The sequence below is a fragment of the Eretmochelys imbricata genome, chromosome 4 (assembly GCF_965152235.1).
Source record: "Eretmochelys imbricata isolate rEreImb1 chromosome 4, rEreImb1.hap1, whole genome shotgun sequence".
NCBI classification, from domain to species: Eukaryota; Metazoa; Chordata; order Testudines; family Cheloniidae; genus Eretmochelys; species Eretmochelys imbricata.
The window spans coordinates 96,298,790-96,325,503 of NC_135575.1; the positions used below are offsets into that span (position 1 = coordinate 96,298,790).

Here is a 26,714-nt window from a genome sequence, read left to right on the forward strand (position 1 = left end):
ACTGGGGCATCATTTCAGAAAAATTCTGGTTGGGGAGGAGGCAAAAATGGTGTCAATATATAGAACATTATATATATGATATTATATCCTGCAAAGCCTGGTGGATGGGGAGCGAAGCAAAAAAGAGACTGACCCTTGCGGCCCATCGAAAATGATGTTCCTGCTTATCTTGTACTTGGTGGTTGGTCCCTCCAGCTTCCATCATCTCTAGCTACCCTCCTGATAGGATTTCAGAATACAAACTGTGGGAATCACTGGACCCACCAAATCTGGTAAAGGAAGTGAAGGCATTGCCTATGGAATAAACTTGTCTAAATAATTCATGTCTACATCATCTTCATAGTAATATTTTATCATTTTTTAAAAATAAATACTTGTTTTGAATAAATTAGTGGCTTAATAGATGGCATTTGGTGGGAAGGGACTGGTGTCATAAATATAAAGGGAACGGTAAACACCTTTAAATCCCTCCTGGCCAGAGGAAAAACCCTTTCACCTGTAAAGGGTTAAGAAGCTAAGATAACCTCGCTGACACCTGAACAAAATGACCAATGAGGAGACAATATACTTTCAAAGCTGGAGGGGGTGGGGGGAAGCAAAGGGTCCTCTCTGTCTATGTGATGCTTTTGCCGGGACCAGAGCAGGAATGCAGGTCAGAACTCCCGTAAAGAGTTAGTAAGCAATCTAGTTAGATATGCATTAGATTCTGTTTTGTTTAAATGGCTGATAAAATAAGTTGTGCTGGAGGGAATGTATATTCCTGGTTTTGTGTCTTTTTGTAACTTAAGGTTTTGCCTAGGCGGATTCTCTGTGTTTTGAATCTGATTACCCTGTAAGGTATTTACCATCCTGATTTTACAGAGGTGATTCTTTTACTTTTTCTTTAATTAAAATTCTCTTTTAAGAATCTGATTGCTTTTTTCATTGTTCTTAAGATCCAAGGGTTTGAGTCTGTGTTCACCTTTGCAAATTGGTGAGGATTTTTATCAAACTTTCCCCAGGAAAGGGGGTGTAGTGCTTGGGGGGATATTTTGGAGGGGGCAGACGTTTCCAAGTGGGCATTTCCACTGTTATTTTTGTTAGACACTTTGGTGGCGGCAGCATAAGGTCCAGGGACAAAAGGTAAAAGTTTGTACCTTGGGGAACTTTTAACCTAAGCTGGTAAGAATAAGCTTAGGGGGTCTTTCATGCAGGTCCCCACATCTGTACCCTAGAGTTCAGAGTGGGGAAGGAACCTTGACAACTGGTTATAGACAGGAAAGTAGCGGTAGGAAGGAAAATGTTTACTGAGGAAATTAAATATATTTATTCATTTTTTTGTTTGCACTTTATGATTTTGAGAAAAATCTCTGCCTCCATGCTTTACACAGTGCTGGGTGAACCTGGATTTGGGTTTGATGTGAAAATGAAACTTTCCTAAGTCTGACAACTTCATAGCAGAGACAGTATCAGGATCCCCATCTTACTTGGTGTTATCACCTGGGGAGAGGCTGCTGTCCATGTTTTGACTTGACATTTTGAAGACGGATTGTAAGTTAACACCTGGTACTGGAAACGCAGCTGGCTGTGCAGCTGCTCTTTACCAGCACTGTGCATGCTGTTTTCACCATCTGTTGGACCGTGGACTGATGCTGATGTCCTTCGCAATGGGAACCACCTTTAACAGGAGGCCAGGAGTTTTCCTTATCTTGTGAAAATTCCCCACAAAAGTGCTGGCTTGTAAAAGAATTAATATTAATACTTTGTAAAAACCTTTTCCCTTTCTGATGTCTATTGAAGGGCCTGCATCTCTCCCCAGGTACAATATCTAGGGAAAGAATGGGTACCTGGGGAATTGTTGAGATACATTGCTCTGTAGTGTCTTTCATTGGCAGTAGCAAGCCCTGAAGTATGAAGCAGAAGTTTTAGCTTCATATTTGAATTGACCCGTGTAGGGGCAAGGTTGCGGAAGATTGGCGAGGAGCTAAGTGGTGGACTGAGTATGTGACTGGATGTAAGTGGAGGATGCAGGCAGTTTAAATGAACTTTGTCTGACAGACCCTGCCAAAAGATATTGTAGCATAAGTCAGCATATTTTTGCCTGTAAACAAGTTAGTTTATGTAATAAGCATAAATCATACATATAAGAATGTAACCAGCTGTTGACCCCATGTAACCCCGAGATAAGTGCGGAGAATGTAGCACCGCAGTGGACTCCTCCCCGGCAGAGTCCTGCCTGGTCAGCTGTCCCGAATGGCCAGAGTCCCCTGCAGCCCCTCCGCGTGTCCTCCCCGTGCAGATTGGAGCGTAAGTTCTCCTTCCTTCCTTCCTTCCTTCCTTCAATAAAGCATAGTTTACTATTCTTAGGCCTGAGTGTCCTCCTTTTGCTGGTATCCCTCTCCCCCCGCCCCCGGCCCTTGCAGGCACAACCCGATGTTAAAATTGGCCCCATGTGTTAAAGTTTCCTCACAGTGCAAATCTCAGGTGGTGAAATGATAGGCTGACTCTCTGGGCCATAAGAACTAGGCCAAATGTGATACAAATATCATATATATGGGTGGTATTTTAGCTAGAGTTGTCTTTGCGTTATATTTCCTAACTTACTATGCTACAGTCATTTTAATCATCTGCTTTGAAATTCTAATGATAATCATTAAAAGAACGAATGTGTATCTAGAAACAAGTATGGCTCTTAACACATACTGGGGAGCTTATTGAAAACAGAACCATTTCTCTGGAAACTGGAAAGTTCCTATATTTTTTAGCCTTTATGTGCAACTGAGGCAAAAGTAAAGAGACCCTCAATTTGGACTCCATATTTGAAACTTTGTTTTAAGAAAAGTATTTAATAAAGTACGAAGAAAGTAGACGATATATTCAGAAGACCCACTTATGATATGGAAATGTGGGTAAGGCATTTGAAGCAGGAATTTCTTCCTTTGTATTATACCAGATCCATACTCCTGCTAAAATAATTAACCAGGAGTGCATGTATAATGATCAACAATGTAAGGTATCTCCTGCCCCGGGTCAAACACTGGGTAAGACTCCCATTGACTTCATTGTACTCAGATACAGTGGCAAGGAGGGTGATATAAGAACCTATTGAACTGTGAGACCATAATTTGACCCTATGCTCATGGAAAGGAGCCAAGGAGTTTCCTGCTTAAAAGAACTCATCAGCATTCTGATATTTAAAAGAAAGCAACTAATGACAAGCAAACAAACAGGAGAATATAATAATTAAAAGTGTTGAGACAACATAAATTACTTAAAGCACTTTGAGATCCTGAAACTGGTGGTGCCTTCGAAGTGCAAAGGGTTATTACTATTAAAAGAAAACAAACTAACTAATGTGGATCATGTACAAATTATACTGGAGAAATATTTGCTTAGGGTTACAGATAGAATGTGAGCACTGATTTGATATTGCAAGTGGGTCAATTGAATAAAACTCTTCTCAAGGCCAGGTGATGACCGAATCTGGGCAAGTGGTAAAACCAGTGACTTTTCTTGATCTAGAATTTGTTCAATATTATTTTTTGTTTAGTATTTGTGCATAATGGTTTGAAGAAGCAGGACCAGTGTGAGGAGAAGCTGTGAGGATATGTGTACTGAGTCGTTAAATCTCTGGCCGGATTCCAGGCAGGTTCTAGGTGAAAGCTGTATGGTGAAGTAGAAAGAGACAGCGTAGCTTTAGAGGCTACATGGTTTTGCTTATTCTAATAAAATTCCTTGTTCAGCATTTGAAGAAAGTGACTCTTTCTGTGAGTCTTTACCATTATGATACGGCACAGTTCAATGTCAGTTTGAGATCTGCCTGTACGTGAAGTCATTTGATTGCTCATCCATGCTGTATGTCTCTGCCATAACTTAGTCACTGCTGGTAGCGACAGTTTGTCCTGAAGTCAGCCTTTACAGATTGCTGCAGAAAAGGATAAATTGTTAACCTCTCACTATAAGGCTCACTGTGTATAAGGCTATGTCTGATAAAAGACCACTGCACTGTGAGCGTCTGGTTCCCCACTTCTCTAGGAGCCTGTTGACCATTTAACAAGCCAAGCAGTGACAAGCTGAAACCTTCTACTTCAGATGCAACCCCCAGCATGTTACTGATCAATTGCAGCTTCCTCTTAGTTTTTTCCCTGCTCAATCCTGACACAGTGGATAAAATAACCAGAGAATTTACAGATTTCTGCTAATATGTTTTCAGTGTTAAAGTTTCCTCAGGGGAAGCTAGCGATGTTGCTACACTGCCTGTGACGCATGGTGTATGTGTGAAGTAGAGCAGGGTGGAAACTTTTTGTCAAACCGGTTCTCCATTGCAAAATGCTGCTTGGACAAAATCGAATTTTTTTCACAAAATCCTGTAGATTTTGATGCAATTTCCCATAAAAATATTGAAATGGAAAATGATTCTGGGCTAACACAAAGAAATTGAAAACAGCTGCTCATCTAATTAGTAGACTGAGTGCTTTATCTTGTTTTCTAGATCAAAGGGTCAAACTGTTTAATAACAACACAAACAGGAGACATTTTGATCTAGAAATTAAAATAAGGCATTTCAATGAGTACTATGCACAGCTGCCCTTAACGATTTTAATAACAGAATAACATAGAATAATAGAATATTTATCTTGACATCATATTATGCACTACTGGTGACATGCCGTAACAATGTAAAAGTAATATAAAAATGAAAAAAATTGAAATAAAATGAAATTTCAATTAAAAAAAATTCAATATAGAATTTTTTAGACTTTCCATTTCATGGAAAGTTTCAAAAATATTTGTTTTGTTTCATACTGGAATGAAAATGTCTACATTCCCCAGCTGTCTAGTATGAAGCCACCCGCTCTGAAATGCATGTTTGCACCACTGCCTGGCGTGTGAACATTAGTGCTAAAGATATGCAGAGTAAATTGTTTGCAAAAGCATGGGCCAAAGAAACTCCTCCGCTTTTAGGGTGTAAAAAGTGGATATGTTTTAGCTGGTGATCCCATGGATGAGCAGGGGGAGGGACGGTGGGTAGGGTCCCATACTCACCTCTCACACTGATGTAAATCAGGAGTAACTCCACTGATGTCAGTTGTGTTACAGAATTGTAAAACTGAGCACCCTGGCCCTGATCCAGCAAAACAACGGAGCCTGAGAGGTCCAGGTGAAATTCACACTCTTAGTGTTAAGCACATATTTAAGTGCTTTCCTGGGTTTGGGCCAGAGAGTTCAGCATCTTGCAGGAGCAGCCTATAGTTAATAAGACCCCAATTTAGTTCCATTGTATACATCTGTGATCATATGTCTGCAGGTGACTAGCATTCACTTTTCTACTGATGCTGTTAAGAGTCTCATCAAGTTGAAATCCAGGAAAAACAAATCACTCTATTACTTTAATATGATTAAGATGCTGAACAATATTTAGACACAGTGTGTATCTATTTCAATGATCTCAACTTTGTTGCCACTTGAGTGCTTTCTATTCTAACAGAGACAATTAAAAAAGACACTACCGAGAGTCTTCAATCTCAGTCCAATGGATTGCTGCATTTTAATGGAGAACATTTATTCCAACCTGTAATTACATTTGGCAGTCTGAAATCATTCATCTTTTGCTTTGAAGCCAGGCTCTCTCTCTTGAACATTTTATTTTAAAAAACCTTCCAGTCATCATCCTGTCTTGTTACAAGGTGAATGTACATATGCTATTGGATGTTTATGCAGAATCACAATACTGTATTTCTAGAAGCTGCATTTGTGTCATCACCTTTCCTTTGTTCAGGATACAACGCAAGCCGTCAAAGGTTTGCTAAAACAGAGATGGAGAAAACTGACATTACTTAGGCCAAGCAATCTTTTAAACTTAAAAGGGCCCTTTCAAGGTTGAGGGGATGAAATTTGACCTACCTTTCTACCCTAGTCCATGTAATTATTTACACAGGGCTACTGCTTGAAAAATTGTGGAACAAACTGCATTAGTTGGTCATATGCCCCCATAATATACAGTAGGTGACATTATGGAATTCCTTGTGGCTATATTTTAAGCTTTAAAACCTTTGAGGTGAAGGGGGTTTTGTTTAAAACGCCTTTTTGAGCACAGGCCACAGAAGAGGAGGAATTTAAAATGACAGAAATTTTACAAGCTTGAAAGTGCCTTTGTGACCTCCAGAAGTCTTTTTCTATAAAAAGAAAAATGATCCTTATTGAGCTTTAAAAGCATCCACAAGATGTCTCTCTATTGGCTGCCATCTTGGACTCTTTCATCCAGTAAGAGCTACATTTCATACTTTGCTGTCACTTTAAAAGTTCAGCATACTGAGGGTCCCACAAGATTTAACATCCTGGGAACCAAGAAATCTTAGAAAACAGTGCTCAGCAGCAATTGTCTCTAGCTCCCCCATTAGCAGCATACCTCAGTGGGAGCCACTTGAAAATCTTTGGGTTTGATTTAACAAAGCAGTTTCAGCTGTTGCCACAGTGTGCTCAGTGCACTGAGGAGTGTGTGTGTATGTGTGTGTGTGTTGGGGGAACTTCTTGGGTTCTATAGTGTTAAGCAGAGCTGGTCAAAACATGGTCAGTTTGTTTCACACAAAAAATGAAATTTTAAAATCTTCTGATATTATTGATATTGGAGTTTTAGTTTTAATTTTCCTCCTTTCTCTTGCTTTTTAAGTGATAAAATGAAAAGAGATTGGGGAGGGTGGAAGGAAAAGGGCAGAGAAATTGGGGAAAAAATTGTGCTTGACAACTGAGAACATTGAAAAAAACTGACAATTATTTTAGAAAAGGACAATTTTTGTTGAAAAAATTTTTGAATGACAAATGTTGACTAGCTCTAATATTAAGGGATCAGGAAATGTCTTGATATTAAGGGTCCTGGATAGTTTCAAAAGGATACTGCACACATAACTGATTGAGTTAGTGACACTAACAGAGGGCAAGTACTGTTTGAACCAACTGACACTTTTCAGAGGGGATGCCCATGGGTACAAATGCTGGAGGAGGTGGGCAGGATGGGGAATGCCAGGAACAAGTTGTTACTACTCTGCAGATGATCCTCTAACTGTAATTGCAAGTCAAACACATTCTCACTGCTCTTCCACCCTCCTGCTGCCATCAAAGTAAATGGCAAAACTCCCGTTAACATGAAGAGGGCCAGGATTTCACGCAACATTTTATATGCACTTGCATCTCTGGTCACATCTGTGGTGGAAGTAGCTGTAGCCACCAAGAGTTACACCTGGGTGAAGAAGTATGCTAGAAGCATGACCCAGAAATTGTGCCTGACTTGGCACATTTCTTAGAGTTGCCAGCCACAGGCAGATGGTCCCCTGGCATCAGTTTTTTGCCTGTGTGGGACAGCAATAGCAACAAGATTCCCATTCCATTTGTCCAACTTCGGGCTCAGAAAAAAAAAGTGTGTGCATGTGAACAATGAGGAGGTGGCCCACAGGAAAAAATGTACCCACTCCAGTCATTTTCTTTTCCATTCTCATTATCACAGGGATTTGTGTATCTTATGCTATTTGGCAGCATTCTCAGCACATTATTTATACGAAAGGGAGGCTTTACCATTTTATATACTTCCTTCAGCAATGTACTCTGTGATGGGTTGTAATATTTGGCTGAAGCCCAAGAGTGTCAAGAAGCTCTGGGACTTCAGTGCTAAGACCCCCTGCTGGAAGACAAGGGGTTAATGTACAGGGACTAGAAGCAACTGGAAGCCAAAAGCCTCCAATGAAACCAAACCAGAAATCAAGGGTAGATTGGTGAGTGTGGCTGAAGAGCCAGACAATTACTCTGAGCCCTGAGGTAACGGAGAGTTTTATTTACTTCACACCTTATTGAAAGGGTGTTTGTGACTTTTATTTGCTTTGAACTCTGAAGCCAGGGAATTTGCACCTGTTTGTGTGGCTCAGAATTTGGAATACTGTTTGCTCTAACTCTGAAGTCAGAGATCTTTGGGACAAAGTGTTCGTCTACATGGGGAAACTTAATGACCTAGCCATTCTAGTGTAACTATATCAGCATAGCTATATCGGTAAATTTCCCTGTGTAGACAAGCCTTCTGTTTATTCAAGCTCTGAAAAAAAATGAATTAAATCCCCCTTCAGGGGCATACAGAAGGACGTTTGCTTGAGTATTGCTGTATTCATTTTGCCTGGGTCCTGTTTCATTGAAGGACCATTTGCCCATTTAGACAAATGAAAAATAAGCTGAAAAGCTTTTTAGTAACAGTGACTCAGTGGTTTAACCTCAAGCTGCCTACTTAAGAATGCATTCTGTGTCTCATTCTTAATAAAATTCTCTATTTGTGAATGGACAGTGATAAAAGGATTTGACCTTTATGTATTATTGCTTGATTTCTTTTTCTGTATTTGCTGGAAAAATTAAAATCAGGTGCTGAACATTCTTATTAGTATTCATTTCAAATATTCTTGCATGTCATTATTCCTTTCAACACAGAGTTGCTATATAATATAAACGTGCTTCTGTCTACATCTTCTGCACTAGAGCTTGGGGAGCTTTTCATTGTGAATGGTTTATTTGATGAATTTTGCCTCCTTTTCAGTTCCAAACAATTTTTGATCTTTATGGATTTGTTCATGCAAGCACATCTCAACCTGTGACGTGCTCATAAGCAGTTTGCTACCTGCAATTACTATTATTACCATTCTGTGACTGCTCACAGTATTGTTTCTGTTCCTTCTTTGGATGAGTAATAGATTAGGGAATTTTTAGATGACATTAAACCCCTTTCTCTTTCTGGAAATTTTGCATTATGCAGGGTCAGCACTTCTATAAAAATTAGGCCATTGTAATATTATAGGCCGAGTTAGTGCTGAGATTAACTTTCTTTGGTTGCATTCACCCATAGAAATTGTGTGTTTATTCTGAGCATAAAAGGCATGGTCAGATTGTTCATGTTATTTCCTTGTAGGGCAGAGTCCTGGTTAAGGTCTTTTGCATGACCCTTCTTGAGTAAAAAGAAAAGGAGTACTTGTGGCACCTTAGAGACTAACCAATTTATTTGAGCATAAGCTTTCGTGAGCTACAGCTCACTTCATCGGATGCATACCGTGGAAACTGCAGAAGACATTATATACACACAGAGACCATGAAACAATACCTCCTCCCACCCCACTGTCCTGTTGGTAATAGCTTATCTAAAGTGATCATCAAGTTGGGCCAATTCCAGCACAAATCCAGGTTTTCTCACCCTCCACCCCCCCCCCCCCACACACACACAAACTCACTCTCCTGCTGGTAATAGCCCATCCAAAGTGACCACTCTCTTCACAATGTGCAATTTATCAGCCTTGGCGGGCCTGGGTCAGCTGATTCAGGCTTGCGGAACTTGGGCTGCGGGGCTGTAAAATTGTTGTGTAGAGGTTTGAGCTCAGGCTGGAGCCTGAGCTCTGGGACCCTGTGAGGGGGGAGGGTCCCAGAACCTAGACTCCAGCCCACACCTGAATGTTTACACAGCAATTTTTAGCCTCGCAGCCTAAGCCCCGTGAGCCCAAGTCAGCTGACCTGGGCCAGCCACCATGCCACGGGTCTCTTATTCCAGTGTAGTTGTACCCACAGGGTATGTCTTCACTGCAGCATTTGCAACCTCACTGCTAGAGAAACATGGGCCAAGCACAAAGTCTGATCAGCCACTCTGAGACCTGGCAAACTTACTTATACCAGCATCAGGCTGTTTAGGACATTTATTTTAGCCTCTCTGGGCCTTGGACTCACAGCAGTGTTGCAAAAGATGCAATCTAGGACAGCTAAGTCAAATTCTTATTAGACAGAAGCAAAAAGAAAGAAATAGGAAAGAGAATAAATAAAATGGGGAAGGAAAATGACAGCAGAAACCAAAGTCTCTCATTCCAGAGGTGGTCATGATTTAGCTGGTGCCAGTGGAGGTGGCATACCATCTGGGTCCCTCTCTCTGGCCTGATCTGGTCTGGACATCTCTCAGGATCAGGGTGATGGAGACCCAGTGGTATCAATGTGGAACCTGGGGTTGCTAGAGATGGTTGAGGTGGCAGCCATGATGGTAAGGCTTGCTCCTTTCAGTCCACCTGGTTCCCAGCGAGCTGCTAATTTGATCCTCCTACTGAAGTATTTTTTTAAGGACTCCAAAAGGGAATGATAGGTGGAATAGCCCATTCTCCCACTATTTTGCTCACCAATTAGCCCTCATTTATGACATACCAAGTCTGGTCCATTGATTTTCAGTCTCACACTTCTCTAATTTACTAGACATGATCTCAACACTGTCCTTGGGTTGTATCAGTAGGCCTTTTTGTTTGAATTAACCCAGTCTTTTGTCTCCTATTTTACCTCTCCCATAAATATTTATTATTATAGGTGATTGGATCATTTTATTAACTTTTATCAGTTTTCCTTCAGTTGGGGCAGGCCTTCTAGACGCCAGTTATTACAACGGGCTCCATGTAATCCTGGAACAGCTATAACCAGGGACCGAGAATAGAGCAGTATCCTTTCCCATCCCAGGAACCCTGCACTCCGTACATGGCACCAACAGTCCATTCCCCTCCCATCCAGGGATAACACATGGGCCAGCCCATCTCTTCTTCCCCCTTCCCTCACCCGCAGACAGCCTTCTTTTGCTGCCTCTAATGTATTGGTCCTAAAGTATTGCGTGGTAGCTATCTGTGTTACAGTGTTGAAGATTTGATGTTCAAAACAGGATTTGTGAGGTGAGAGGGTTTGTTACAGTCACACTGCATAGAATTTTATTTTTAACTTTTTCTTTAAAAAACAATCCACAGGAAATTACTCCCCCAAATCCCTACATTAAAAGAGTGTTATTTAAGTTGCCAAGCCAAGCACTTGAAAGTTAAGAAAAATCAGATATATGGTTCTCCATGCAACCTTAATTCAGCCCCCTACTACAGTATGATGCAATCTTTAATTACATGATCACATATTATTTGTTTTTCCACAGAACTCCTGCCCTCATTCAAGATGCAAGTTGGATACATAGACTGGAGGCAGAGTTAAGTTGCATTGGCAGCCATAAATCTGGCATGTCCTAACTTTCTAGTGCTTGACTTTGCTTTTTACATAACTTACATATTTAATATGTGTTTTGTGTATAATATTATATAAGTACAAAGGACTTCTGTTTAAAATTTTTTAATACAATTCTCCCAGCTATTCTGCAGAAGATCATTTGTTATCTCACACGTTAGTCCAGCGATTCTCAAACTGTGGGTTGGGACCCCAAAGTGGATCACGACTCCATTTTAATGGGGTCACCAGGGCTGGTGTTAGACTTGCTGGGGCCCAGGGCTGAAGCCAAAGCCCAAGCCCCACCACCCTTGGGATTTGGCTTTAGCCCCCCAGCCCGGGGCGACGAGGCTCGGGCTTCAGTTTTGGACCCCCACCCCACCTAGGGAAGTGAGTCTTGGGCTGGCTCAGGCTTCACTCCCCCATCCTGGGGTGGTGTAATAATTTTTGTTCTCAGAAGATGGTGACGATGCAATGCAGTTTGAGAACCCCTGCATTAGGCTATCTCTCACAGTTTTTCAGACTGCTCCTAGACCACTTCTTCTGTTTTGATGCATTTGGTCTCACATTCCTCCCCTGATGGAGATTCCCTCTAATTACTCATTTTTCTATTCCCTCTTTCCACCCTTTGCCTAATACAAAAGTAAATTCAAATCTGAATTTTCTTAATTTTATAGGTCTGTATCAGAATTTCTCCATTTACTGAGGGCTTTGTGACCCAACCCTATGTGGCTGCATAGCTGATTAGTAGAGACTAAGACCCAAACACAGCTATTTTGCCATTTGAGATGGGCAAATTTTTTTAGGCAAATACTTAATTGGCAAAAAATATATACTTTTTTAAATTCATTTTTCAGGACGTTGGAACTATTTGTGGATTTAGGGCAAATTTGACTGAAACCCGCCCCTGGATTTTTTTTAATTGCGAAGTGTTTTGATGTTTTGAGTTGAAATGATGTTTGATTTAGAAATATAGGACTGTTTTTTAGAAAATGGTGAAAAACACCCCAAACCAAAACACACACAAAATAATAAAATTGGAAAGGGTTCAACTAAGAGTTTCATTTGACTCCAGACCAAAATTTTGTGTTTTGGCTTTGGTTTCAATGAGCAAAAACTTAAACAAATCAGTTTTGGTTTGAACTGAACTGACTCTTTTTCTTAAGGATTTTTTGGCTCTGCCCTGAACTAAAAAATCTATTATTTGCTCAGCTCTAGTTGCCACTTACCTTATTCTGGCTGCAAGGGTCTGTGTGCCTCTTCTCCCCCTCACATGTCCCTTGAGCAGGTAGGCACAAAGGTGTGGGAGTAGGCTGAGCCTAGGCTACACTCTCCATAACATGTCAACCAGCAAGGCTGAGCTGACACAAGGTGGGGAATAATCTACAACCAGCAAAGGGCTGCAGTAAATTATTCTCCTTTGGGAACAAGGGGAATCAGGGGGTCTCTGAGTCACTCTTTCTGTGCTACTCAGCATAATGGCTCAGTTTAGGTCTAAATTCCTCCTGTCTTCATCTATCTATACACCCCTTTTGCATACACTCCCTTGTTCTAAAGAAATGTATAGCATGATATGCTACCTCACAGAGCCTTCATTTCTTCCTTCCCCATACCAATATTCATGAAACAGGATGCCTTTTAGGTGACCTGCTTCTTTTGTAGGCCTTGAGGCAAAATAATCAGGTTAGTTTGGTGATTACACCTTTCCTAAAATCATCATTTGAATGAGACTCCCCAACTATAAAAGATAGACACAACCTCATGATACTTATACTGCATGTTCATGTTTGTGCACTTTCAATGAAATAAGAGATAAATGTGCATGAGGGTCGTCTCTCTTTATTTTTTAAACACTTGACTATAGGGTAAAACAACTGAGATATTTGGTGAGGTAATTAATGAGAATTTTCACATTAGCACTTCTTTCAAGCTTCTTTCTTGCTACCAGTTAATCATTATTGTTGTTTATGGTTTGTTAAGCATGCTAAGTGTGCTTGGTGCTATATGTGATAGATGCAGTAGTCTGTCCCAAGCAGCTTACAGTTAGAGCTGGTTGAAATGGTTTATTTTGGGGGGGCAGGGTTTATGGAGGAGAAGAGAATGAAATTTTGAAAAGCCAATGAAAATAATATGAAGAGTTTTTGCAAAATTTGTACTTTTTTTAACAAGATCGTACTTACAATCTAACTAATGATCATAGTATAGTAGTTACTTATTTGATAGTATTAGAGGTACTGGACTGGTAATATTATAAAAAATATCCAAAATAGCAAATCAAACCTAGTCTCTGTTATTTCAATTGTATTTCCACCCCAAATAATTTTACAGAATAATTGAACAGGTATTTTTTAACTTGCTGAGACTTGGCTTCAAGTTCGTAGTGACAAGGGTGCTAGCCTGGAACTCAGGAGACTCAGATTCGGTTCCTTGCTCTGTCATAGACTTCCTGTGTGACCTTGGGCAACCCCCTCATCTCCCTGTGTTCCAGATGCTGTACTGGATGCTAGTTCTTGACTAGCCCACGGAGATGTTGTGAAGCTAAAATACATAAAAGATTGTGCAGTGCTTAGATTACGGTAATGGGTCGGGGGTCGGAGTGGGGGATAGGTATCACAGATAAAAAGTTCTGTGAATCTCCTGCAGAATCACAGACACTGAAAGTCTCTATTTTGTGACCTTATGGGGAGTGTAGAGCCCTGAACATCTCATAAGCCAGTTGCACACAAGCGCCACCTATTCTACAGACAAGTCAGCCTGGTGCACCACAGTAAACACCCATGCCACAGGTGAAAGTTTGAGTTATACAAGGTCACAAGACATGTAAAGAGTAATACCACGGGGTTCTGGGACTCTTCTCCCCTGCTAGGACCACAATATTTATAGTAGTTACCACAGCCATAGTGCTGTACTAAACTACTGTGCGGTTCCAGACCTTCTTGTTGTTTTTTAAAATAAGTAACAGTGTAATTGTTGAGAGAAGTATTTTTGCCATCCCAAATTCTGCCTGGAGAGACTAGAAGTTGGTTCAAGTTCCTAGTCTCTGGATAAGACAGTATTTCCTTTGCTGGAAATGAGAATCCCAACTCCTTAATCAGTGATATCATTGAAATGGGAGCGATGTGGTGGAATCTTCCACCCAATGGGCTTCATCTCTGTGCTAAAAGCATCAGCTCCATACTGAAACTTTCACCTGGGACACTTCCGTTTCAGATGTTCAACTTTAGAGTGCTATGATTAGCAATAAAAGGCCTGAAAGAAATGGCCCCTTCACAGATTTTAAGGCTGCAAGAGACCATTATGATCATCTAGCCTGATTTCCTGTATAACATAGGCCCAAAGAATTTCACAATTCTAATCCTATACTGAGAGTTCCTTCTTCTTCAACAGAGGGGCTCCTTGACCAGATTTAGTCATATCTGCTTAATTTTCTGACAAAGATTTTTATTCCACTTCTCTCTTCTTAGCCAGAAAGAACTCCGTTGTAAGTTTGGAATGCAGGCTAAGTTTGCATGACTGGCAGTTATGAAAGCAAACCTTTATTTGTGTAAACTGAGCACATTTGCTATGGAATCACTGAAAGATAAAAATCATGGGACCCCACGATGCCATCTTTTCAGCCACTTTTCAGGACAGAGCCAAACTTTAAAAATCACTCCTGTCAGTCAACTCTGGAGGGACTCATCTCCTGATAAGGTATCAGGGAATGTAATGTGTGTACTCACTACATCCATCAAGTGCTTCTCTATGACTTACTAACAATATACAGCAATAAGGCAGGACGGAGTCAATAACTCTACCTCTGGGGAGGGGCACCTGGCATTGGTCACTGTTGGAAGACAGGATACGGGACTAGATGGACCTTTGATCTGACCCAGTATGGCTGTTTTTATGTTCTTATGAACAGTTCCAGTCTTTTTAATTTCTCCTCACATGGAAGCTGTTCCATACCCCTAGTCATTTTTGTTGCCCTTCTCTGTACTTTTTTCAATTCTAATATATCTTTTTTGAGATGGGGCAACCAAATTTGCACATAGTATTCGAGGTGTGGGCATACCATTGATTTATACAATAGCATTATGATAGTTTCCATCTTAGTATCTGTCCCTTTCCTAATGGTTCCTAGCATTCTGTAAGGTAGTGGATAGTATTCCAGTGAGGAGTATCTCTTGCCAACTGAAAAGGCCAGTCCAGTCTTAAGCCCTAGGAATCCACTTATTAGATAAGGTTAGCCCCAATGGCTGGAGTTTAGTCATTCCGATCCTGACACAGCAAGGTCCCTTAAGTATATACCTAACATAAGAACCCTGAAAGCATCCTCATTCATTCTGATGGCACAGTTTCCTTCCTGGGTGCTGCCAGAGTTAAACAGTGCTACTCGTGTGCTCAGGCGCTTTGCTAGATCAGGGCCATGTACCAGTATAGAAGCTCTAGCATGAGAGTATTTTCAGTGTTGTAGATCAGGAACTGAACCCTACAAGCTATGGAAACATGATTATATTTGATTAATAGATTCATAGATACTAAGGTCAGAAGGGACCATTATGATCATCTAGTCTGACCTCCTGCACAATGCAGGCCACAGAATTTCACCCACCCACTACTGCGAAAAATCTCTCACCTATGTCTGAGCTATTGAAGTCCTCAAATCGTGGTTTAAACAAGTCTGTGTTTGTTTTTATATCATACATGAGTTTTCAAATCTCTACAAGCACATGTAACTAAGATTTTTTGCTACTCTTGTAATGCTTTGACCTCTGTGCCATTGAATGGAGACTATTGGGGAAAGCTTTTGGAGGTAACATTTTAACTCATTTATTGCATGTGAATGATTCTTTTCTGAGGCCCACTTCTTAGTGACCATTTTCTGGTAGATATAGATATACACTCTTCATTTGTTTGCCCTGAAGCTTGAACACAGCTACCATGCATCATACTATCCAGACGTATTCTTTGGTATTAGCAGCCTGTTTTGTTAACTTGGGTCAAGGTATGGCAGTAAACCAGACAAATCATGTCACAGAAACTTAATAGATTTTGTCATAGCATGGTTCCTAATGAACTCATTTCATATTCATGTAAAGGTCTAATATACTTTCATAAGAATTCTGTCATGGTGGAAAATTAGTCAAACATCATTAACTGAGACAAAGCAAAAGGGTCACCTTGTAGTTTTGAAAGGAAACACTTTGTAAATTTCAATTACTATAACAAAGATGCAAAAATAAACCCATTAAACCGTGTCTCATGGTACATTAGGGAAGGAGGGAGTGTGTACAGTGATTAGAACAAGGGAATGGGGGCCAGTACTACTGGTCCCACTTCAGCCTCTGCCATTGATTTGCTGATTAATGTAAGGCAAGTCATATATTCTCCCGGTGCCGGAGTTTACCCACCTATAAAATGAGTATAATACAACATACCTACATCCCAAACAGGGGGGGCATGAGAACGAATGCTTGGATTAATCCTTTATATGAAAGTCACTTGTGGCACCTTAGAGCCTAACCAATTTATTTGAGCATAAGCTTTTGTGAGCTACAGCTCACTTCATCAGATGCATACTGTGGAAAGTATAGAAGATCTTTTTATACACACAAAGCATGAAAAAAGCTTATGCTCAAATAAATTGGTTAGTCTCTAAGGTGCCACAAGTCCTCCTTTTCTTTTTGCGGATACAGACTAACACGGCTGTTACTCTGAAACATGAAAGTCACTGTAGAAGCTAAGTGTAGCAGTAGTGTTATTAAACTACTAAAGACAATAACTATAGAACAATGCAGTCCAAAGAAGCTGAGTAGACATAAAATAAGTAATTTTGGGAAAATACCAGCAGGGTTGATTCCAAGGCCGGGTAAGTTTCAATACCCAAATGGGTGAGATGTTTCACAATAGAAGGGTATATTTTCAAAAGGCTCCATCATTGGGCAAGCTGCACAAACAGTCTATTATTCCTGATGGTATGCACAGAGTTCACAGTAGTCCTTTTTCTAGAGTCTAAGCTAAAGTTGCAGCAAGTCTGGAAACAGGATTCACGCAGATACAGTAACCAGGCTGTTAGCCCCACAGTGATGGTAAGTCCATCAAAGCCAAATTCAGAGCAGTGCCAGATGCCCAAACACTGCTCCACAAAGGATCAGATTATCAAAGGAACTCCATTCCTATTTAAGTGCCATTGAGATCGATGGGAGTTAAGTGCCTAAATACTTTTGAAGATCTGGATCTCAGTGCCTTTAAAAACCAGGGTGAAACTATTTACATTTTACTTCTGATATTTAAGGACATTTTCAAAATATTTGTGACTGTTCTGCTTGTGGTCCAGATTGTGACAGGCCTGTACTTGGGCCCACAGAGGGGGAGGAAGCATGGTTTTAATTTATTTGGCACCACTTGTATAACCTGTCATGCCAATAACATCTATGGAGCTTGAAAAAAAATATACAGGGCCAGACCGAGCTGCAGACTTGCACTGGAAAGAGCACAGGGACTGCTCTCGCAGTGCATCCCCAAGGTTCCCAGTGCTAGAAGGGAAGTGAGGCAGGAAGGAGGTGGGTCCAGGGCCCTGCAGTAGAAGCAGAGGAGAGTGCACCAATCTAAAGCACAGTGTCGTCTCCACAGTGATACGAGAGGCATAACCCCTCCTTGAACACCTCCTGGGGCAGTGTGGCTACAAACAGTCTGTTACTGAGGGTGGCGGCTAAATATCACCATTTGGCACAGTTTAGATTGGAAATGGGTCTTACAAAGTCATATAGTGATATATATTCCATGGGCTTTCCTCCACTTCAGTGGCCTTTGGATCAGGGCTGTAGCATAGGTTTAGATTCAAGCAGTAATACTACTCTTAGGCCATAATTAAATTCCCCAGTGAAAAAGCTACCCGAGGCTTAATAATTCCTAAGAGGGAAACTTCATTGCTGCCACTTTGAGAATAGATAAACCACCAACAAAAAAACCCTGCTGGTTCTTATTATGCTAGAAATGTTTTTAAATAGCTTTGAAAGTAGGTGTTTATAAATAAGTAATTTAGCATGGGGAAGCAGCAGCAGAGGGAATGGAAAGAGGGCATGGGGTCCGAAGTTAGCTAATGAGGCTCAAGCATTTTGAAAATGTGAAGAGAGCCACCTTGTTGGCCTTGGAAATGTAATGAAAACAAAAGGATAGCTATCTGGTTTGAAGCATTTGTCAGAATCTCAGTTAATATTTCCTAAGCATAAATAGAAAGAGGATGTGAAGGTTTGCATCAGGTTGTAAAAACTTGGTATCTAAAGCAAGGCACCTAAGTGGCTTGATTTGCAGAAGTGCTGAGTCCCAGGCTAGGGCTGTAACCATTGGACCATCCATAAGTTAATTTAAGTTTATTTCACTATAGTAAGTCAGATTGCAAAGTACAGTAAAGCAAGATGGAGATAGAAAAGTAGGAAAGCCAACATTTGAGTGAAGAGTCTCCAGTCCTATCAGTTTTTTCATAGATTATGAATCTATGATCCAGAGATTCCAAGGCCAGAAGGGACCATTGTGATCATCTAGTCTGATATCCTGTATAACACAGGCCATAGAACTTCCCCATATCTTTTAGAAAAACATCCAGTCTTTATTTAAAAATTGTCAGCGATGGAGAATCCACCAGTACCCTTGGTAAATTGTTTCAGTGGTTAATTACCCTCACTGTTAAGAAATTACACCTTATTTCCAGTCTGAATTTGTCTAGCTTCAACTTTCAGTCATTGGATCATATTATACCTTTCTCTGCTAGATTAAAGAGCCCATTATCAGAATGGTTGTGTCAGTGCAACTCCCGCAATTTTTGTTTTTATCTGCAAACTCTGTTTTGCTTGTGTGGGAAGGGAGAGGAGCTGGCGGAGGGCAGACACATTATGGATCGTGCTCTATGCAGCCCCAAGTGGAAATACTGCTGGAAAATACAACATAATTGACCCTGCACAGCACAGAGTGCCTCCTGTGGCCTGGCTCCCTAACTCAAAACTCCCATTTGAGGATCCAGCATGCTCTGCACCTCTCAGGATAAGGACTTTAGTACCATTAGTGTTGGCATTAATTTCACTTTGCTCCTGCACCTCTGAAAAGGAGGTCAACATAAAGTCATGGCCCGGGTGGACACATCATCTAAGGTAGCCATTATGTTAGAAGGGATGATTTGCTCAGTGATTAGTGTGGGGAGTCTGACCTTGCTCCCAGGTAATGGTTTGAGGGTGAGGATAGGGTTTGTACTCCTTGCTTATCCTTGACATATGCAAGGTTTATGTGCTCTTTCGTCCACCCCATCTGCACAGTCACTAACATGTTCTCTTTGAAAGGAAAGTTCAGCAGGAACTCTGCAAGTTAGAATTTGCAAAGCCTGTCCATTGTGTTTTCCCTTCTCCGACCTACTGTTTATTATTACTTAACATCTGAATTAAGATATGACTTTTATGTCCCATTTGTGGATCCATTGTGCTGTGCACAGCACATATGGTGAAAACAGTCCCTGCCCCAAAGAACTTACAACGTAACTGTGACACTAAAATAAATATAACAACTATATTTATTCAACAACAGAAAATTAAGATATACAGTTAAGAGTAGTAAAAATAAATCTGAAGAGAAATAAATACTATCTTTTAAAGCATTCCAGTGATAAATATTAGACTGCAGGAATATTAGGAAAAGGGAAATTAATTTGAGACTGATAAATGTCTTAGTGCTTTGTGAAATTTCAATAAACTGACAGCTGGTATCAAAACAAAGCACAGCTATCCAGTTCCTCTTAGTTGCATAGATGTTCCTCTTCAGATGGGAAAAAAGTACTTTAGATTTTCATTTGAGACTGTCCCCCACACACACACCAAAATGCCCTTTAAGTATATTAATCAGAAATGATTTTGATGGGATTAAAAGTTCCAACTGATTTTCATTTTCTGTAGTATTGGAAGAGAATGTGAAACCAGCCTAGCACTAGATATTCTGTGCTTTACTTTTGCATTCATAACTATTATAATTCAATCATCTCAGCAATGAAATTAACGCAATCAAGTACAATGTAGCACACATCTTTGTCTGAAGTTGCATTTTATTTGACTCTCAACCAGTTTTCATTTTTCTAATTTTGCTAATTAGCTGTGGAGCTTCCTTCATGTATACACTTTTTTCTTTTTCCCAATGAAAAAAGCACTTTCCAGCATTAGTTTTCTTTTTTTTTGCTTTTATGTTGAGAAGTTTTTAGTTTGTGAAGGTGATGTTCGTTCTTTATAACAGCCTTTATCTCTACCATCTAAATCAATTGACAGAGAAATTCAGTCTGTCCATCTGTCAGAAATATGTACCAGGAATCTTTAATATTTCTGAATATTTCTAGTATTTCAAATATGTATAGCTGACTTGGGGTGAAAACAAAGAGTAAAACAAAAACCTTATATATTACATATATTTAAATGCAGTGAGCAATTTCAAAATTCTGATTTAAGTATATTCAAATTATAGAAATATTCCAAATGACTTTTCTTTTTAGCAGCCCTGAATTGCTTTACACAGACATTTGCTCTTAACCCTGCTACTCCAAAGTATGTGATTCAATCTGCAATATCAAACTGTTTGCTTTTAGCAGGCACTTTATGAGAGATTGGACACCGAGCTAAAACGTGATGGAAGCCTTTCAACCCCCCCCCTTTAACCCCTCCTTGCTGTTAAAATCCTCACGGACATATTTGCGTGTGGAGTAATCACATTACAGCTAAGATTTGTCAGCCATTCAGCAATTACAATTCACCGATCCCAGGCAAGAGATCCCTGATATGCTAGAGGGAAATCAACAGGCTTCTGCTCTGTCTCAAGCAGTACCAATTCTGCCAGCCCAGAGTCTCAGCAGCATTGCTGCTTATGCAGAACATGGTGCTTAGCAGACAGCCTAGCAGCAGCTACTGTTGCTTTGACTATTTCCTCCGCACCAAATCACAAGAGGAGATTAAAATATAAACAGACTATACTTTGCCCTCTAGCTTCCTAACACAACGATCTCGCCCCTCCCCACAGGTGCCTCTGGGTTCCAGCAGCAAATGGGCGGTTCAAGCAGAGCAGATTTCTGCTCCTGCTGTCTGAATATGTAGCTCTATAAGTTGCATACAGAGACACACGCAAAATCCACCATCCGCCCGCCCTTTTTCTTTTCTTGAAGGCTGTTAGCAACCTTTGCCAAGGCAAAGGATCTCTGTCTCCTGACCAGTCAACAGTCAGCTTGCCTTAGCTGTAGCTATTTCTTCCAAGGGAAGCATGGTTGTCCTTACCCCGCCCCCCAGACTCCACAAATGCAGCATTGTCATGGTGTCAAATATGCGTTTTATTTTTATTGTATTTATTTATTTATTTATTTATTTATTCCCGGCTCCAGCGGGCCAGGGCTCTGAGGGCTGAGAGAGCGAGGAAGCGTGGAGCTGTCCTCGGTGCTGAAAGGCAGTAAGGCGCAATGATCGGCAGATGGCGCCGTGCCCTATTTTAAAAGGACGTGAAAGGAGAAGAAGGTACTGTGTAAACTCGTCCCAAACAGGTTTCCCCAGGGCAGCTATCAACAGCTCGTCTCCAAAGAGCACTCAACGTATGTAACTCTCCGCTCCCCGTCCCTTGCTCTGGCATGAAAGAGAAAGCTGCACAGATACGAGTCTGAGACACCCTCTCCCCCGCAACTAAACTCTAAGGGACAGGTACCAAATGTGCCAATTTCAGAGCTCTGGTTTAATTCAGAGCGTGTACTCACCATGTTGACCTCTGAGACCATGTCTATATTGGCAATGTCTATCCTCATCCCGACGTCAACAGGAGCACCTTTAATGAGAAACAGGGGGGTTTGTTATGCACATCACAGGCATTTAAAAACACCATCCCTGTGCCTGGCTGTGTAGCGGCATATATACATGGGTGTGTGTTTGCATGTGTAAATGGGGTGCATCGGGGGGGTGTGAGTATGTGTGTTGGTGTGTGTCCTTGGTCATAAATTGGCCCACAACCATTTGCAAGGACTAATTTGCATTTGAACTGACGTTTCCCTCTGATACAGGAAATGCAACACGGTTGTGCTACACGTTGAAATAGACTGACAAATTACCTCCAAAGTCTGGCCTCAAGCGAATGTCGTATCCATGGAGCAATCTGTCCACTGTCTCTTTCACATATGACATGTTGCTAGGCTCATTAACGCTGAAGGGAAGAAGGACGGATTGGATTGAGAATCAAGGCTAGAAACTGCCGGCAGACAGAAAAACAAATGCACGTACACCTCCCAAAACAATGAGATCAACAGTCCGCATACGCACCGACACAACCCGGAGAGAGCACCCCGGAGAATAACGCTCACCTTTGCGCACAGCAGACCATGGCTATCATCACGGGGAGCGAGAGAATCCCAAAATACCCTCGACTGTGAACTGTCCACATCCCTAACTCTGTCTGAAGAATTGGCTTTTCTGCGAAGATCCAAGGAATGCAACTTAGTCCAAGGCAGAGCAATAATTCCCAACAGACCAACGCATGCGCGGAGCTCGCTTGATCTCCAGACACCTTTCGCCTTGAAAGCAATTTGTGTAAAACCGTCAACAGAGCCAAACCGCTCGAAGTTCCCGGTCTCTTCAGCCAGGCTTCTCAGAGCAGATCAGAAAAGCACCAGCGTCGTGGGCTCAGACAGAACCAGGCGCTGCTTTGGCATCTAGTGTGGACAGTCCCCGATTGCACATTGCAACCGGAGGCTGTCGATCTGGATGGAGCTCAGACCCCAGGGAATTGTTCGGGACATGGCCGGCCGTGGAAAGTGTTCTGGGACAGAGCGGGTCACGGTTTCTCTGATGGGGGGCGGAGGGGTGGGGTGGAGTGAGAGAAGCAGCAAGCCCGTCAGCTGTGCTCCGATTATGTTTGTGGCGGGAGCAAAAGCCTCTGTTGTAACTGACATGGGCAACAGCGGCTCCACAAACGTGAGCGCCACTCGGCTCCCCACACCTACAGCCACCACACAAGGGGCCAGTATCCGCCCCGCCGCGGTAGGCATCCGCAAACGCGTGGCACGCCTGATCGCTACTACCTCTCTTCCTCGCAGCCCTCCGCACGCGGGGCTAGCCTGCACCCTGCCTGGGTTTTGTTCCTGAGTTGTGTTTTATCACCAGGAATAGCTCATGCGGCTCCCGAGGGGTGGCAGGCACACCTGGGAAGGAACCCTGTGAGGAGACAGTGTTGTGTCTACCTTGGGGAGACACAACACTGCAACAGGCGTGCTGCTGCGGCACAGCTGGACACAGTGCGGGCGCGTACTGACTGCCCAGATGTCACACCGCCAACCCCCACCGCTCCCAGCGGGTTTGGCATGAGAAGGCTGAAGGGCGGGGGGCGGGCTCAGTCTGTTCTTTTCCTTCCAGACATTTCTTGAATATTGATGAAGAGCAATGCGACGGCTACAATCCGCCCCCCTTTCACCACAGCACAAAGGTGCTTGCGGGATCCGGGATCCCAGGCTGCCTGCGCCTCGATGTTTGTTTGTTTCCTCTCCCGAATGTGAACTGCAGAAATCATTGTCACAGGGCAACAAGTCGCCTCGGAGTTTCCCAGTGGGGTTACCAAGGTAAAAGATAACGCCCACCCTCTGCTGATTCGGGTGTTTGATACCCAAGGCAGAGAGGTCAAGGATCCTGAGCACCAGGGCACATGAATATGCATACTTGAAGCAAGTGATCAGTCGGGACGGCTTGTTTCTCAAATAGACAGTGAGAGCACGGAGGAGTTCTGAGCAGCTCAAACGCTGGGCAAAACGTCCCTCCAAGGGCGCCTGTCACAGCGGAGTGGGAGTCCAAGGACAAGGTCGGCATTATACTAAACCGCTGCAAACCCACACAAGAGTGGGAGGAAGAAACCTTTGCCAAAGCCAGGTACTGCAGCGGAGCTCCTCTAAAAATGTCAGCTAAACTGGGGTTTTTTGGTTTCTTGCTCCATCTTAAAAAATAAAACTCTTTTTTCACCAGTCCCAAATCAAGCACCCTGCACCTGAGCATTCCTAGACTTTGGAGAAGTTTAGATCACAATCCAAATCAAGCAAATGCCCCCTATTCCTGTAATGGGCTGAACCAAAATCCTGGATCCAAACACTATGGCCTAGGCCAATTGGCACATGCTTTCAATTTAGGGGTACAGACCCATCTCTGCCTAAAAGTAGGAGTAGTTTTTGTTTGATGTGCTGTAGCTCAGTGACTTCATAACTGATGTGGATGGTGGATTGTCTGAGTCAGCTGGTGGTTTTAATGGGTGCTGGAACAATTTTTATAGTGAGGGTGCTGATGATAGAAACCATATATCTGGTGTTTGTTATTCAAGCAGGGGTTGCGGCAGCCCCCTCTCCCCCACCTAGTTCCATCAGCACCATGGCCTTCATGACACCCACAGCACTATTGTAGATGGTGGTCGGCTCAATTTATAAAACTGGGTATACTAATGATCTGATATGTGGCCTGTGATTGGAGCTGTCATGGACTGATCATTACAGCCTGTAGTTTGTGGGAGGGACACACATTTCCTGTTGTGGTAAGGGACATGCTTTGTTGATCTTCCCTTGCAGGCTAATGGCACCTGATTGGCTTCCAGAGGCTTCTGAAGAAGCATGCTGTCCTTTCAACAAATTACGCTATTGAAGGGTCTGCAGACTTCATAATGATCTTTTGTTCACAACCATCTAAAAGGTGGAGAAGTGCTATGGGGAGAAGAATCTCTTTTAAGGAGAATCCATGCTCCAGCTGGATGTTCACATATTTCTTCACATTAACTGCAATTTTTTAACTTCTTGAATATCTGAGTATAAAATCGTTTTAGTGCTAAGTGGAACCTGTACTGTGGGAAACAGGTAATTCATCTCTCCCAGAGACTGCACTTAATCCATCCCTTGTACTTGGTACTGATCATGAGGTATTGTTGACTCACCAAGAACCCTACCATGAGTGAATGGACCTGTTCTCTGGTGATTCCATTCCCTTCTTGCAGAGAGTTCCAAAGGGGGTGATTTTGGCAACTGATGTGCATCCTCATGTGGGGCTCCACCTTGTCTCTCCTCTTGTGTAGTGTGTACTATTGGCCTGTGACAATTTGATGTATCTCGCTATGTACAGCATATGAATTTTGCCTGATTTAATGAAATTGCTGTATCATTGAATGCCTCAGTGTATGTAGAATACACCATCTTCCACCCGAGGGTATTAAACTTTGATAGCTCCCATTGAAATGGGACAAGGGGATGGCCATATCCCAGATGAAACCACGTTTCTCCAACTTCTCTGTGGGAGGCTGGGATTTGGAAAGTGGAATTGTTAGGATAAAGATGTTCAGGCCTGTCTGTAAAGGCCTATACTCTAAGAATTTAGGTTAGTCACTTGGCTTAGTTATAGAGGTACAAAAGAAAGAATCAAAATCACTGTCTGCCAGTGTAAGGTCTTTCTCTTACTGTGACAGTCTGGGATAGCTGGGATGTGAAATCCTCACTTCTGTATTGTTTGTCATTATAGTTCCCACTTTGCTATTGTTTGTATAATCTCTGTCTGGTTCTGCGATTGTTTCTGTCTGCTGTACAATTAATTTTGCTGGGTGTAAACTAATTAAGGTGGTGGGATATAATTGGTTACATAATCATGTTACAATATGTTAGGATTGGTTAGTTAAATTTCAGTAAAATGATTGGTTAAGGTATAGCTAAGCAGAACTCAAGTTTTACTATGTAGTCTGCAGGTTTCAGAGTAACAGCCATGTTAGTCTGTATTCGCAAAAAGGAAAAGGAGTATTTGTGGCACCTTAGAGACTAACCAATTTATTTGAGTATAAGCTTTTGTGAGCTACAGGAAGTGAGTGGGTGGGGAGGGGGGAATGGGAACAGGGAATGGGGGTGGGGAAATTGGATTTGAACAGTCTCAAGGCAAAGACAGCACAGGTTAAGGCAGCTGTGTGGCAATAATTGTACGTGGTGGCTAAGTTGTTACAGACAAATTGTACTACCTTAAAGAACTAAATGTAGGAGTAAGTGATTTAAAGAAGTGAGTGAAAAGTTACAAATAGCTTTTGCAAAAATTGATGATACAGGGTTTGCAGGAAAGTAAACGTTTGGGAGTTGTGGAAATAGTAAAAGAGTAACAGTTGTGGTGTTACAAGAAGGAAGTTTTTGTTTAATGATAAAACCCAGTTATATAAATGTAACTGTATGTGCAACTCTGTGCAGTCACATTGGATGGAAGCTTGGTAATTAAATTATCCAAGGGGGTCAGGTAGAGTGGCTACTACCACCACTATGCTTCTGTCCCCAGAAGCCTTCACAGCTATTCTGAGGGGAAAATGGGCCCTTTTCGCACAGAAATGGTCTGTAAGGGACTGCTCCAGGCAGCAGGCGGAGAGAGAATCTGATCAAAATTATTTGACTATTGGGTAATGTAATCAAAATCACTAAAGGACTGTAAGGGGTTTCTATTGGAACGTAACTTGGCTGCCCCGGTTGTGTCTAGTTGTACAAGATGGGAGTATAATCAGGTACAGTTGTGTAAAAGAGTAATCGCAGTGCAAGAAACATTAGGCAAAAGAGAATTTTTTGTGTGCATAGGTAAAAGAAAAGGAAAAGGGGAGGAATGATGGGAACACTAAGCCTTTAGATGGCTCTGGGGGATTGGACTGCCGCTTTGGTGGGTGTGCATGAAGACTGTGGGCGTGGGGGAGGC

General features: G+C 41.9%; 1 protein-coding gene across 3 annotated transcripts in view; it reads right to left on the bottom strand.

Moving 5' to 3' along the window:
- Nucleotides 1-22,425, bottom strand: part of GABRB1 (gamma-aminobutyric acid type A receptor subunit beta1) — a 269,352-nt gene extending 246,927 nt beyond the window's left edge. For all 3 annotated transcript variants that reach the window (XM_077815703.1, XM_077815702.1, XM_077815704.1), the window contains exons 1-3: nt 22,346-22,425; nt 22,097-22,188; nt 21,749-21,816 (exon numbers count right to left, since the gene is read on the bottom strand). In XM_077815703.1, the coding sequence (XP_077671829.1) occupies nt 21,749-21,816; nt 22,097-22,188; nt 22,346-22,425 (240 nt within the window). The remainder of the gene's footprint in view (nt 1-21,748; nt 21,817-22,096; nt 22,189-22,345) is intronic.
- Between the last annotated feature and the right edge of the window lie 4,289 nt (nt 22,426-26,714).